A 15,858-nucleotide genomic window follows, 5' to 3' on the forward strand; every position below is an offset into this window, starting at 1 on the left:
GAAAGAAACTCAAAAATGAACCTTTCTTAAACACAGCACCTTTAAAACCAGGAAAATACACACTTATGACATATCATGATGTAATGACATTCAAAATGTAAGACAATGTAAAGTCTCAAATCACGATAACGATATAAAATCGATTTATTGCCCAGCCTCATTTGTTGTTTATCTATTTTATTCTCTCACTCTGTAACATTCTCCAACACCCCACATCCGTTTTTTCCTCTCATCTTTTGTACCCCTGAACGCACCCCTGTCGCTGTGCGCGCGTTCACGCGGTGCTCTGCGCGTCCCAGTCATGTGACAACCCCTCAGCACGCCTGCGCAAAGAAATACAAGATGGCGGAGAGTGCGGAACTGAAGGTAAGGCGCAGCCTGAAATCATTATAAATTTACTCGGTTAGCGAGCGTTTGATTGTGAAGTGACACATCGTGTGAGTGCTGTAAAGCCCCGGGGCTCCGCTGAGCTCACATTTGAGCTTTTTCGCTCAAACGCAGCAGGAACTTTATTGAATCCGCGAGCGCCAAAGCTTGCGCGAGCATGTTTATGTTGATATTGAGCCGCGCTGTTTGGCTGAACGGACCGTTTTCTCCAGAGCACCAGCAGCTCCCGGCTGGGCGGGTTTCACTTTAAAACCATCCTCTGGCTCTGCTTTTAACACGGAGACAGCGGCTCACTTCATGGCACCAGAAGCGTCTCTGTGAGAGACATTTTCTGGATAAAATCGTTCGCTCTCGGACGTTTTGTCGCTTCGTCCAGACTGTCAGACAGTTTGAATGTGACAGCGGCTTCGTGCGGGCTGCTTCATGCTTGAAAACATGGACAGATCATCCTGCACGTTCATCATCATAAAGTTGATGTGGACACTTGACATCGTGTCCGAGCAGAGACTGAGTCCGTCTGCTGCTGAAGTAACGTTACCTGCCTCGTCGTTACTGGCCGTGACTCACTTTACCTGTTGATACCTGCATGATAAACATGTAACGGTACACTGACAGCTCACGAGCCGTTCATCACAAACGTGTCCAGGTGCTGAATTCCCAGATATTCCTCCTCGTTGATACGTCTTCTCTTTGCATTACTGTTTTTTCTGGCAGCGCCACTGAAACTCTGTTAAATTTTAACTTTGTAAAGCAGAGTTGGAGCATATCTAGCAGTTATTGATCTGTGAGTCTTGGGCTATTTTTAGACGTTTCCCCCTGTGTGTTTCCACTGCCTGCCCGGGGTCTGTGGATCTATACATGCTCCTCTGCGCCAGCTGCTGCACAGCACACTGTAATGAACAGGTTTTCAGCTGCACCCCCGCCTCTGCTGAAAAGCCAGATGTGGTCTGACTCAATAGGCTCCGGTGCCTTCTTATGATGGGCTTTCACTGAGTAATGAATAAAATGCAGTGACAGCTTCTAAAACCTAAACATTTGCTTGTCTTTTCTCATTTTTATAATGTAGGTTGAACACTTGGGGGGAGGGCTACAGTAGGGCTGGGAAATGCATGTGATTGAAATTCTTACCACGCTATAATAATATATATCGTTTTATATAGATTTTGGATATTTTTTATTCACGGCTGATATTCAGCATTTTTCTGATCATCGGTATCAGTGATTTTTCTGTCAACCAATTTAAAAATGTGCTGCTTTGGCTCCATGCAGCATCCTCTCACACAGTGTCCCACCCACAGCAATGTCTGATTGGTAACAAGTCACAATTAATAGCCTATAAACACTGAATAATCTGAGTCTGCAAAGTAGCTTGTAACTCAAGTTATTAAATAAATGCAGTGGAGAGGAAGTATAAAGTAGCAGAAAATGGAAATATTCAAGTAAAGTATGTGAAAATTATACTCAAGAACAGGACTTGAGTAAATTGTACTTTGGTTTATTCCATCGCTTGTTGTTTGAAATTTTGACACGCAGAGTTTAATTTTTATTAGTTTGTTTAGGCATAAAAAATCAGTCAATGAATCTTTCTCCTCTGATTAAAATGTATTCCCTAAAACTACATAGTGCACCTTTAACAATAAACTTCACTGTCATACAATATGCTGAAACAGTAAATGGCAGTGGAAATAATTAGAGATTATTCCCAAGCAGAGTTTTCATATTGGACAACATATATGCAGATACTGATATATCTAATATTGATCAACTGATGTATGGCTTAGGCTCTAATGATTATTTTCATTGTCAATTAATTTTCCATACCTATAAAATGTCAAAATATAGTAGTAAATGTCTACAGATCGCTTGTCTAGTCTGACCACCAGTCAGAAGTAGGGCTGCAACTGATGATAAATCAGCGATTTTCTTCATGACTACTCGAGGAATTCAGAGCCCAGAGCCCAAAGTGACGACTTCAAATTGCTTCTTTTGTCCAACCAACAGCCCAAAACCCAAAGACTCTTCATTTACTGTCATAAGTGACAAAGAAAAGCAGCAAACACACATTTCACATCTAAGAAGCTGAAACCAGCAAATGCTTGACAACTGAAAAATGACGGAAAATATTAACTGATCATTAAAGTCGGTCGACTAATCATCGCGGCTTTAGTCAGAAAGCCAAAGAGAGATTCACTTTACAATCACATAAGGATAAGGAAAGCAGCACATCCTCACAGCTGAGAAGCTTGGACTCTGTTGTGCACATTTGTGATTGGCTTAAAAAAGATAGATTATCAAAAGTAATAGATTTTCTGTCAGTCCATTAATAAACTAATAGTTTATTGTCTTCTTGTCTTTGGATTGTAGGTCAAATTAAAAAGTATAGTGTTTTGAGCTCTAGCAAGTTGTGACAAGGATTTGTTGTTCTGATTTTTATAGTTTAATAGATAATTAAAAAATAAAAAATAATAATCAGTAGCTTCATCATCAGTTGATTGAAGGTGGGTGTGTTTTTGCTTCATGCTGCTCTTGTTTAAATGAAAAAAAGAGGGAAAAGGAAGGAAGTCATTGAGCCGGTCTGCTTTCATGTTGTGTGCATGATTGTTCACCTCTGGCCCTGCTGTTGACTCTTCAGCAGTGATGGACCACTGATGATACTTCACAAACTCCCACTGTGAGGAAGCTGTTATAGATGCATAGATAGTTATTTTAATGTTATGTTTGCAGCATCAGATAAACACACCTAGAGGTACCGGGGCAGGATCAAACTGGTCTGAGGGCTTTGTTTAAAAATCCAAATAAGTGAGGTTTGGTTTGCTGGTGACTAATTTGGCCTCTGTGTTAAGTGTTACCACAGAGGTCAATTACTTATGAATTTCTGTGGACAAAATAGTTCCACTGACGATAGCAGACAAACTGACTGAGTCATTATCTGAACACCTCTTCATTCAGAAATGCAATTTCAAAGTCTGGGAATGAATGAAATGAGTCGATGAAAAAGATGACATGCTCGACCTCGTTGTTAATTTATTTTCTCTAAAATGATTATTTACAATGTAAGGTTCTGCTTTCTGCTCCACTGAGTTTATGTGTTAAACCTCGGCTGTCAGATCTACATAAATGAAGATGGGAAACATGTTTGAAATGCTGATTTGGACTTTTCAAATGGTAACACCTCTGAAAAGACCTTTTTTTATCTCCAACCTGAGCTTGACGCAACTATTCAACCAAAATGCTCAGAGATGATTCCCCCTTTAACAAGCCTTTTCCGTATTTAATGTTTTATCTCTAAGTGAACATAATAAGCCTGTGAACATAAATAAGAACATTCTCGTATGTTTTTTATCAGTTTGTAAAACTTTTTGAATAAATGACTGAAGTACCACAAAATCATTAGTTTGTTTACACCACCACAGGACGGGTAGTTTTTGTCTTATCTCAAATGTATTATATTTGCCATGGATGCCACTTTTTGTTCAGCAGCAGAGACTCTCTGTAGTGGTGGTATTTTTATATATAATGCACCAATATTACCTCTCAAACCACTCGTGACTCCTTGTTGTCCATCCTGTCTGTGAGCGCATTTAATGACGTTTTAAGTGTAATTGTTGCAGGTTGCTGATGAAACAGTGCACACACTCAGACATCACACGGATGTGAGACAACACAAACTAACGATACTGATGAGGCACGATTGACCGTATGTTGGTATTTTTAAGACAACTGGAGAAAAGAAGTCTAACATATTTTATTTGTCAGACTTAAAGTATATAAAGTATATATTTTATACTTTATTTTTTCTTCTTTGGATGTAAATATGTAGAGATGTTCGGCTACAAATTTTTCCTCCCCCCATTATTATTATTTTTCAACAGCTCTGTATGGATGTTATGTTACCAATGAGCTTGAAGTAACACTACCAGCTTACCATGTATGGATATTGGTTACCTGTGCAGTAAGAAGTCTGTTTAGTTGCATACAGGTGTAGGGCTGGGTATAATTTCGATACCGGTACTGATACCAAGACATTGGTTCCTGAACGATTTTTTGAAATCCACTTTTACAAAAGATTACATTACACATACACACGTTGAGCCTCATCTCTGGGCACAACATAGTGCTTTACCTGCATGCCTCGAGACGACCATCACCAGCACTATTAGATCTCGGCACAACAAGCGTGCTGTGTGCTTATTAGCTCACTGACACTGCTGAGATTAATTCCTTTTGTATCGAAATTTAGTATAAAATGACATTTGTTGATACACAACAATATCGAGGCAAATCGGTCAGTACCATCAAAGTATGGAAGTTCAATACCCGCCCTATAACGGTGGGAAGCATGCTGGGTCCCTGTTTAACTATATAGTATATGTGTTATTGGGACAGTGCAGAGACTCGTGTACGCGCTGATACCAATTTGAGCATTTTAGACAGTATTGGAGGTATTTCTGACACTGATATTAGTATCAGAAAAATGCTAAAACTATGCAAAAACTTTGTAGTCAAGTTCTCATTTTTAAAAATAGTTCAATTTATAGATTTCAGTGAAAAATGCAAGAATGTGCTTTTACAAGCCGATCTTTATCTACATAAAACTAAATTGAAGAATAAATTCTGTCTCTTGTCAGTTAAAGAGCAAACGTCTGAAATCGGTTGAATTCAGGTTGCCACAAAACCCCAATTGAAACCCTCACACAAACTATTTTTAGATTTCGAGAGTAGGACAAGGACATTTTTTAAGACTGTGAGCTTGTCACCTTTTTCATGCTGCAGTAGAGACCTCTTGACACTTCACAGTGCTGACGGATCATCTTTAATTACTTCTTTTTTTTTGCACTTAATATATTCAAGCAAAAATGTCATAACAGATCAGATTTAGCTAATTTTCATTTCCATTTTCCAGCCCTAAGTCTCACTGTCAGATTTCTGTACTGTGATACATTGCACCATACATGGTTACACCAGTAATACTGATGCGACAACAAGGGATTACTGCTCATAAAAACAGATTGGTTCATGTTGTAATGTTACAGTAATCATCATGATTTATCCCCCCTATGGTCTCCTTTGTTATGTGAATATACTCATTAGGACCTGAAGCATTAAATAATTAAATATGAGCCCCAGTAACTCTGGTACATCATGGCATTTTACTGCTGTTTCACACCTGAGTTGAAAATGTGTGTTTTAATGACTGCACCATGTGGTGTTTTTGTCAGCCACCATCGGAGCAGAGAGCACTAAACTGGCTGTGATGTTGTGCACTGGCCTGGTCTTACTCTTGCAAATATAAAAAACCGTGACAGAAAGAGACATCGGACCAGCAGAAAGAGACAGCTCAGAAGATGTGGATGCAGAGAATGTTAATGAAAAGGGAAGTTAAAAAATAGAGGAATTTCCAAAACATGGCTGTATTTAAACATACTTTAGTCTATATTTGCTCTGTTACATATCGGGAGGTGACTAATTATTATTTGCATTATTGACGAATCTGCTGTTTATTTTCTCACTGAATGATTTAATCGTTTTTTCCATGAATTGGAAATTTATAGTGACTAGTCGAAGGCAATAATAATGCTTTTTAATCAGGATCTTAATAGTCCACACCTGTCAGGTGGATGGATTATAATGGCAAAGGAGAAGTACTCACACAGGTTTTAACACATTTGTGCTCAAAATCTGGCAGGAAAAAGAAAGTCTTAGATTATTTAATTCAACTCACGAAAAAGGGGAGCAAAAAAAGAAGTGCTGAATTTTTATATCTTGTTGAGTGCAGCACGTTTTATAAAGATACCTTTAACTTTGTAGTAGAGTGTCAGCTTTGCAGGGCTGAGAATTATTTCATTATCAAAATGATGAATCTGACAATAATTCTTTAGTATGTCAGAAAATAGTGAAAAATACCCATTACAGTTACCTAAAGTCCTGAAATTGCTTGTTTGATTCAACAAAAATTAAAAAAACTAAAGATAGTCAGTTTACTGAAGAAAAGCATCAAATCTTCACAGTTGGTAACTTGAAAATGTGAAAACTTGAAGCAAATGATCATTTCAGTTAAAATATCCAATATACAGCAACTAATATACTCCAATCAGCCACAACATTACAACCACTGACAGGTCAAGTGAATAACATTGATCATCTGGTTCCAATGCAATGTTCTGCTGGGAATTCTTGGGTTCTGGAACTCATATGGATGCCACTTGACATGATTCACCCAAGCACTAACTACACCCCCTCATGGCAGGACAACACAGCGAAAACTGCTCAGGAATGATCCGAGGAACCTGGCATGGGGCTCAAGTTGTCAACCTGGTCCCCAGATTCCCCACATCCCAATGCGATTGATCATCTCTGGGATGAGTTGGATCAAGTCTGATCCATAGAGGCCCCACTGTGGATAAGACTTGCTCTGACCCAGTGAGGCCTGGACACAGGACCTCTTGGGGTGTCCTGTTGTGTCTGGCACCAGGGTGTTCGAGTCGATCCTTTGAGTCTTGTGGGTTGCGAGGTGAGGCTTCCATGAATTGGACTTGTTCCGGCATGTCCAACAGATGCTCGACCTGATTTAGATCTGGGGAATTTGGTGGCCAAATCACCACCTTGAGCTTTTTGTTGCTGTCTTTGGGTCATTCCTGAATGGTTTTCCCTGTGTGGTAGGGTGCATTGTCCTGCTGCTGTCATCAGCGTCTGCCGTTACCATGTGGGGGTGTTCTTGGTCTGCAACAGTGTTTGGACTAGTTGTGTGCGTCACAGTGGCATCAACATGAATACCATGAATACCACGACCCAAGGTTTCCCAGCAGAACATTTGGTTGTAAAGAGACGATAAATGTTATTCACTTCACCTGTCATTAGTTGAAGCTTTGTGGCTGATCGGTGTATACAAGTTTGCACTTCTGCACGTTTTGTTCTCACTTGCCTGAGGCTGTATACTATGACTGCTTACACAGTGAAGTGGTGCATAAATCTTTGGCGCAGACATCTTCGGTAAAATCTGTGCTTGTGAAAGCCTCTGATGTTTCCAGGCCCCCAAATGTGTCCTGTTGCATTGCATTTTGTTTCACAGGAGTCCCGATCCGCCTCAGCTTCTTTGAACTGTCTTCTCTCTTCTGTGGAGCTGCTGCAGCAGCAACCTGGCAATACAAATAACTGTCTGTGCGCTGGCGGCTTATAGGTGGAGACAGTCTATTTGTAGAGCCTGTGGCTAGGTTAATCCCTAATGATACAGGTCCTCTTCTCTGCTCCCCTACCTCCTTTCAACACCTGCCTATTTCTCTTATTGTCAGTGTCATTATCGCTGCAGTTAATTGTCAGTTAAAAGAGAATTAGACGTCTACATGGAGATCACTGGAGTGAATGATAACTGTTCTCATCTGTTGGTGTATTTAAGTCTTTCATGCATGTGCAGATGGTCGTGTGTGTTTCAAGCTCGACCAGCTTAATCTCAGTCATAAAAGTACTGGAAATGTAAATTCAGATTGGTGGTAGGTGGATTTAAGATGCATGGCAGTGAACAGCAGAATGTATAAAGCTCACAGTGTGAAACAGATGTTGCATGTCTCATCTGTTACAGAGATGTCAGAGGTGTTTAGTGTTGAGCTGGCTGGAACAAACTGCTGTAGAGTTTATTGCCTTTTTCCTTCTTTCTCAGCATTTAGTGCAGTTTATCAGTTGGGCTGCAGATAAAGATAACAAATGTGCTTTGTCACTTGCAGACCGCAGGACACGAACATGCTTTGTCACTTGCAGACCGCAGGACACGTGTTCTGCATGTTCAGTCAAACCAGCATTTTAGCTCTGCTATTGTCCGATATTTTAACCCATGAGAGCAGCCTTCGACTTCTGTGAGGCTCTGGCAAGATGGAGCGGTTCTTAAACTCCTGTGGTGATTTTGTTGTACAGTCTTGTTGCCATGGAAACATGTCACATTTGAGATAGAAATGGTAGCAATGGTGGTTCTAAGGAGCACAAGTAGGGGCCAGTGTCCCTGTAATCATAAGCCTAGACTCCCCTCTGGACCCTTGACTGTGGTGAATATTTTAGTAAGATGGAACAAAAATTAAATAAATGCAGAACAAATGTTTTGGTTCATGCTGTGTAGTCAGACCATTTTAGGTGTTTTGTCCAGTGTGAAAGGTTATAACATTGATGACTTGGGACATGAATTACATCAGCTCAAATAAATTCTTAGCAAGCCAAGTAAAGAATGGACTGTAGAGGCCAAAAAAATGTTCATCAAACCATACAAAGAAGTCTTTTTTGAGCTATTCAAACTGTGCAAAATTGCATTTGCAACACCAATAAGCACATGTGAAACAGTTTTTATGCTCTAAAGTTGGTCAAAGCTCATCTGTGGTTTACTGCAGCAAATTAGAGGTTGAGGTAGCATGAACTACTACAGAAGAGGTTTTGAGTACTTTGTCCTTGAAATTGCGTCTCAATCTTGGAAGATGCAGTCAGGAGACTGAGTTAAAGGTGGGTGGGGTCTGAGCAAAGGTGTCCGACATGGGGGGTAGGGAGTAGGAAACAGGGCCATTGGACCCCTGTGATGCCTCTGGCCCACATCTGTTTAAAGTGGTGTACCATTGTGTCCGAGTTTCAATCATTGCCACCCACTCCATCATATCAGGTAAACGATACCATCTTATGATGGGATCACCAGTTAAGATGCCAAATCAGTGCATATGTTGCAATAGGTCACATAACATAAGACAACTGAGTTTGCTCAAAATTGTAACATGTTTAATGTTGTACAGTTTTTGTACGAGGGAACATTTCAGGGAAATCTCACCTCTCTCATGTCACATGCTCCACTGCACCATACATAACAATTAGGCATTGTGGATGGTGTCCCAGCACAAGGTCGGCTTTAGTAAGTGTACTTCCTACATTTGAAGATAAATTAAAATTACATTTAATATCCGCTTATAAAGACACTTATGCTCAGGTGTTTCCTCCATCATATCAGTTTAACATCATATCATGACACCTGCAGCCCCACAGCATTTTGTCTCAGGTGAAGGGATTGTAAATCTTCGGAGCGCATGAAGCCACCTGATAAAGATGTTTCTCTTGAATCCTGAACAGTCAGCTTGAAGGGTTAATGGCTAATAATAGAAGTGAGCGCTTGCCGTAGCCTCTCCAGTGACCTGTAACATGAGGGACGGCAGCTTAAGACACTGATTCTTCAAACACTTTTCATTCTTTAGGAAGTAGCCCGCTGTGAGCGGAAAGTCCCCCTGCATTTTAAAGAAAACAGCTCTGTGTGCTTTGCTTGAAGGATGTAATTAAATAAAAAATGTTGTGATGATCCACTTCCCTGTGGAATAATGGCCATGGTGGTTGATTGTGTATTCAGTGTATTGTGTTTATTATGCATTAAACCCATTTCTGAGAAGTTATCAGCTCTGTGTGATACCAGCATGTTTCTGTCAGGAACCAAACTAAAAATGCTCATCAAAATGAATCCAGTAATCTCTGAGAGCCAAGGCTTGTTTTTTTCCACATTACGGTTAATTGATTTTCTCAGATTGTCTTTTTGTTTTCTGTTGATTGACTAATTGATTAGTTCAGCCTGTACAGAGAAAGTGGAGTGATGTAGGACCACGCAGTAAACAAGATGGTAACAACACCCAGCCCTAACTGACAGTTTATTTTGTTAAACGTTGGGATAATCGTGACTTACTATATTCATGAATATCCTCACACAAGTGACTTGAAAAAGCTGTCTAGCTTGATAAACTACGGTTCTGAATTGATTTTTTTTTTTTTTTAAATGCCCCAAGATGTAGGATCCATCTGATAGAATAAAAAACATTTGTTTATATACAACATATGTTATAATGCCATTTTAGTAATTTTTAGAGTTTTGAGCACATTGTTATGATTGTTGGGAAATTGTTATAAATGCCTACACCCAATAATACAGTTTAATTTCTTAACACACATTAGTTATTGTAAAATGGAATAAAGGTGCAAATACATGTTTTTCTTCATTTAAATTACAGGACACACAACGAGAAACTGCTAAATTTTAGTCCCACTTGACAGATTTTTGGTTGCATGTGCAACTGAAATAGTTGCACCCTGGAGCCCTGATTTTTTAACCAACAGATGTCTTCATTCTCCACCAGACAAACCTCCGAAAGATTCGATAAGGGATTTGAAAGAACTCAGATTTGCTGAAAATGCAATCAAACCCATCCCTATTCAGATTTCTTTGCAGTTCTAAGCGTTATCCAGAATCAGCTTATCATGGTGAAAGTGTCGAACTGTCCATCAGTTTAGCTTCAGAGTAAAGGTATTTCTAGAAATGACTTTTGCAGTTTTCAATCGAGGTGGCAAAACTATTTCCGGCTCTGTAGCAGCCTGTCATCTACCATGCAGTTAACATGTGTAATAATCAAGCAACAACAAATAGGTAAAATTAAATATTAAGTTCATATTTATTACAATGATAAGACAATGACAACATGAATACACAATTCAATACAGCTGATATTTAATTGCGAATACCTACAAATAAATGAAAATGGGTTTTCATATCTTTAGATTTTCAAATGTGACTTAAACAGGGATTAAAATGTGTCAAATTTGACACATTTTGTGTACAGGCTTCTATTTTTTCATTAAACCATCCTAAATTCGGCTCAGAACCAGCCTAACCAAGTACCAGATTTGTTGTGTTTTTAGCCATCTTCGGTAAATCAACAACAGGCATCATAGGTAACAATGATAGGTTCTTTGCCAGAGGCTGTAATTTTAATTTAACATCTTGGGGAATGTCTCTTAACACAGTATTGAGCATCTTTTTTCCCCTCTTTTTTATGGTTAAATTTAGAAAAGAGAAATTATATTGATTTCAGCGAAAACAAATTACAGTAGTGAGACATGAGACGGAGTAGAAATGGAATTGGGAGACTTAATGTAGCACACACCAGCCTGGTTTCCCCACCTTGGCTTCCTTCTTTCTCTGAATGAAGCTCAGGACTTAACCACAATAATGCAATTGCAGTTCCCAGGTGGTCATGAGCCAAACATCAGATAGGACGCTAATGATAAAAAGTCATCTATGCTCTCTACCAGCAGTCTCAGGCTCTCCACAGATGCCCTTCATCTCGGCGTCTGCAGACCTCCGCCAACTCTGCAGGATTAAAAGGGTGCAGAGGGCGAGTGCAGCTCATTGGTCCTCCTACTCTTCTTCATTTTCTCGCCAAGCCAGTGCAATGAGATTTTGGCGTCTAATGCCTTTGTTTTATGCCTTTAAGCTTCCGTTCCTTCTTTCGCCAAAACGGGGTGAGGTCAGTGATGATCTAACAGGTGTCTTGCCCTCGCTCACTTTTCCATCTGCTTTTCATTCCAGTCGTCTTTGTCCACATAGATTGCCGCAAAACTGTAGTGTTTGGTTGCTACCGGCAGCATTTTTTTTTTTGATAAGGATTACAAACCTCCCTGTCATTACAGCTTTGTGCCGTTCACCTCTAAAGGGGACGGGTTTCAGATTCACTATCAGCCTGTGGCAAGCTGGGACTAGACCTCTAGCCTCAGGTGTGGTGGCACAGCATTTAACGTGCTAATGATTAAAAGAGAGATCGCTCTGAACTCAGTCCAGCGGGGCTCCATGAACTGATCCTGCTTGGCGTGATCCATATTTGAGTCCCAAACTCTTTTGTTTCATCCACAATGCGCACTGTGATTTCGATACCACAGACGCAGGAGGGAGAGAAAACAACAGGCGGAGAGTTAAGCCTGAGTCAGAGTAGCTGGAAGGCTAAGAGGTGGGGGGATGGGAGGACAGAGAGGGGAGGAGGATCGGGAGGGAGCTGGCACTCAGTACAGAGACCTCTAGCCGAGAGTGGGAGCTTTATATAATGGCCAGGTAGTGTGCAAGCTCCCCCTCCATCCGCCTACACAACCTCCGCACACCCACACACAAACACACACATCCTGCAGAACCTTTGCAGAAACTGCTTGGCACAACATTATTAGCCTCACCATCTCCAAATCTCCCGAGACTCCAAAGAACTGCATTACTGTTCACCTCCTCAAAACCAAGTAAAGTGCAGCAGATTTTTAAATTAATTTTTTTTGCTCTGCTTACAAACGCGGGGCTCAAAGGGAAATGATGCCAGTTGCTTAAAGCCGCTATTTTGGTCTGATTAGATGTAACAACCAGCTCTGCCTCTAGGGGGCACTAGCCTGGACCTGGACTTGGACTTTTACTTTTCCCCATGACACAGATAAAACCCACAAGGGCATTTGGTCTGAATGGGTCAGAACTTGTCGCAAAACCTTTGTTTGTGGCTCTTTTTCCAACCGGGTTTGAACTCAGGTCAGTCACTGTCAGCCCTCTGTGAACAGAGCGTCTCTGTTGAGGATGTAAATGTAATTCAATAACATTAACCTTTAAACGTCCATTAACCAAATGCATAATGAGGAGAGAGCAAGACAGAAACAAGGTGCTCATGTGAGTCTTCTGTTTGTTGTTTTTTTTTTCTTTGGTTTGTCAACAGGATTACACAAAAACTAAAAACAGGTCTCCCAAAAATTTGGATGGAGGTTGGGTCTTGGCCCAGAATAGACCCCATGAACTCTTGGTATGGATCTGGATAAAGTGACACATTCAGAATTTTTTTCTCACTTTCTTTAACATTGCGAGATTTTGCACTTCTTTTTGACATTTTTGTAAATTTCTGAGGGTATAAAGCATGGATCTCGTTAAAAAAGAATCAGGGGTATTCACGTGGCTTGTATCCGAGTGAGTACAATTTGCAGATCCTAGATCTGGTGTGCTTCACTTATGGTATTTTAAAATTTAGAGAGATGCTGGATTAGGCTTGATTGAATAAAAGGGGACTGTTGGGACTTAACAGAAGTATGCCATTCTCGTTTTTCCCTGTGCATCCATGTCCAAGTCACCTGTTTTCAATAGGGTTTTTTTTTCCAGGGTCCTGGGTCAGTCTGCTTCTGCCAAGCTGTAATGACGTGCGTATCAACTACAGCCTCACAGCAGGGGGTACCCACACTGAGCTGCTGTGGTCCTGCTAGGGAGCACGGTCGACCGTGTGGTGGTCTACTTCCTGTCTGATTAGCTATGTGGCTGTAGCTAGAGAGAATGTTTTTTTTTCAGCTCCTACCTGAATCTCTTTGGTCTTGAGTTTCACTCACACGTTCCAGTTTGTTCTTGCACATCTCAGCATTATTTTACAGTTTACTGATCACTCTCATTCATATCAGAGGCATCCTAAGTCGCTGCATACCCATTTCCTGCTGTTGCTGTTCACCCTGTAACACCCCATATAGCAACCCTATAACACAGACCTATAAAAAAAAGACATCATAAAAATGTAAAACAGGCAACATTGGTAGTGTTTTGGGTTTGACCAAAAAAACACTCAGTGTTCACTATAAAAGCTATGAATAGGGCTTCAAACCTCAGTATGTTTTGGTTATGGCGGCTGTGGCTCTGGAGGTAGAATGTGTTGTCCACTGATCACAGGGTTGGTGGTTCAGTTCTCAGCTCCTCCTGTTGTGATGGTAAAGTGTCCTTGGGCACTGATATACTATACTACACTACATAAATGCAGCCATATACAATGTGTACCATCAAAATGTTCGTACTAGCATTTACAGTAGTATTGAAAACTGTCAGATGCATGTGTAAAATCAGCCAATCCATTCCTGATTTCGGTTTAGACAAATTTATTCAGGTAAAGCTCTTGAACCACTTGAGTCATCACTTAATATTTGAGACATTTGGCTTCTTTTTAAATGAAGAAAAGTTTTTTGTTTTTTTTCACAAATTAAGGTACCTCACATTAGCCTGGTTACATGGATGATATTTCTTCAATCTGATTAAAATCATTCTGATGATGGTTTGAAGTGATCCGCTAAGATATTCGTTCAGAAAATTTTGACATGCACAAAGTCATTCATTCATTCCTGGGAGCAATATTTGCGTTTCGGTTAAGTAGTTTCTGGCTTCTTACGTCTTTTCAAACACTTTCTTTTGTGTCTCGCCTTTTGACTGTCGGAGTGTTCAACAATCCTTCAGTCGTTTCAAATCGTCGCCAATAAAAAGCTTAATTGGCCACAGACGAGTTCTGCTTTGCTACCGCCATATATCTGTCCCAACTTCACCTAATTTTACACCTATGTGAGGTGAATATATTTGTTCCGTTACACATTTGTCATATTTGTCACAACCAAAAAGAAAAGATCAGGTTAAGCATCTACGTGGTTATTAGGCAGTAATATTTTCTCACTAAACAAATTAACGAAGGTATACACCCCTCTCAATATGATTGAAAATTTCTTCAGATCGAGCCGGATTGGATCAGTCTCTTCGGATTAGGGTGTTAACATGAGACAGTTTTATTGTGATTGGGCAATTATTGTAATTACTAGTGGAATATTAAGGGCTATGTTAAATGCATCTATTGTTGTGGTACCGCTTCCTTAACACGGGTTTCGTATCTGTATAGTATCAGAATCTTTCACCCATCAACCATTTCTACCTACTATGACCTACAGCACATACTTAGTATCATGTCATCCTGTGCATTCAGAACATATCTTTTACAGACAAACAACTTATTTCTTTAATGGATGATCTGTATTGTGCCTTCATTGAATTCCACATACATGCTTACAATAGGAACCTCGACCAACACTACCATCAGAAATTGCTTGTTGAGGATTCTACTAGCTGGGAGCTCTTAATCCCTGGAGATTGTCTCATGTTAGAGTTGGACTGTTTTTATAGAGTTGAAGGAAGCAGTTTAAATCCTAAAAAAACATCAGCATCCTCAATCAATAAATACAGGCAATGCAGTGATGAAAACATGGAGGTTTCCGAGCACCTTCAGATGAATTTGTGAAGAATTTAAGTGTAAAATAATGATATTGCTTCAGGTTGCAAGTTGGAGTTAAAATCAAGGTGTGGTCTAGAGACTCCTGTTTCACAGCATTACCTCTCAGTGTCGTCATGAGGAGAGAAACATTTATGCTGTACTGTGGCACCTCAGGCAATGGAAAAAACGCCACCCTAAATGTGTCTTTCTCTGCAGGCTGAATTTGTAACAGGCCATTTCAATCAGACACCAAGGATTTTTTCTAAGTATAGGTGAGGTAATCATCATTATCAGCTAGTTGCAGGTTTTCAGCTAGTTGCAGGTTTATTCACACACACACACACACATACAGACATTGTCATTGTGTGCATCTCATAGGATGATCATGTGACTGAGCCGTGCATTTAAAGGTTTTACACACACACACCAGCCATTTGGCCTGCACATGCGATCACTGCAAGCTTAACGATCTCTCGTGTGGAGTGTGGGTCCTGATGCATTGTGTGTGTGTGAACACGTTCCCCCTCGCATGCTAACTCTTTGTGTGCCAGATCTGTGGCATGTATTCTCAGTCATTGTGACTGCACTCTGTGTGTGAGCTCGGTTGTACTGAAGC

The 15,858-nt window shown here is 40.3% G+C and overlaps 1 protein-coding gene across 1 annotated transcript in view; it reads left to right on the top strand.

Annotated features, from left to right (window-relative positions):
- The first annotated feature begins 327 nt into the window (after positions 1–327).
- The window catches only part of LOC311249286 (E3 SUMO-protein ligase PIAS1-like), a 67,680-nt gene continuing 52,149 nt past the window's right edge, over positions 328–15,858 (top strand). The window contains exon 1 of the mRNA XM_084340209.1: positions 328–366. Coding sequence (XP_084196335.1) covers positions 343–366 — 24 coding nt within the window. The 5' untranslated portion in view covers positions 328–342. The remainder of the gene's footprint in view (positions 367–15,858) is intronic.

This window comes from Pagrus pagrus (assembly GCF_965226575.1).
Source record: "Pagrus pagrus genome assembly, chromosome: 1".
NCBI lineage: Eukaryota > Metazoa > Chordata > Actinopteri > Spariformes > Sparidae > Pagrus > Pagrus pagrus.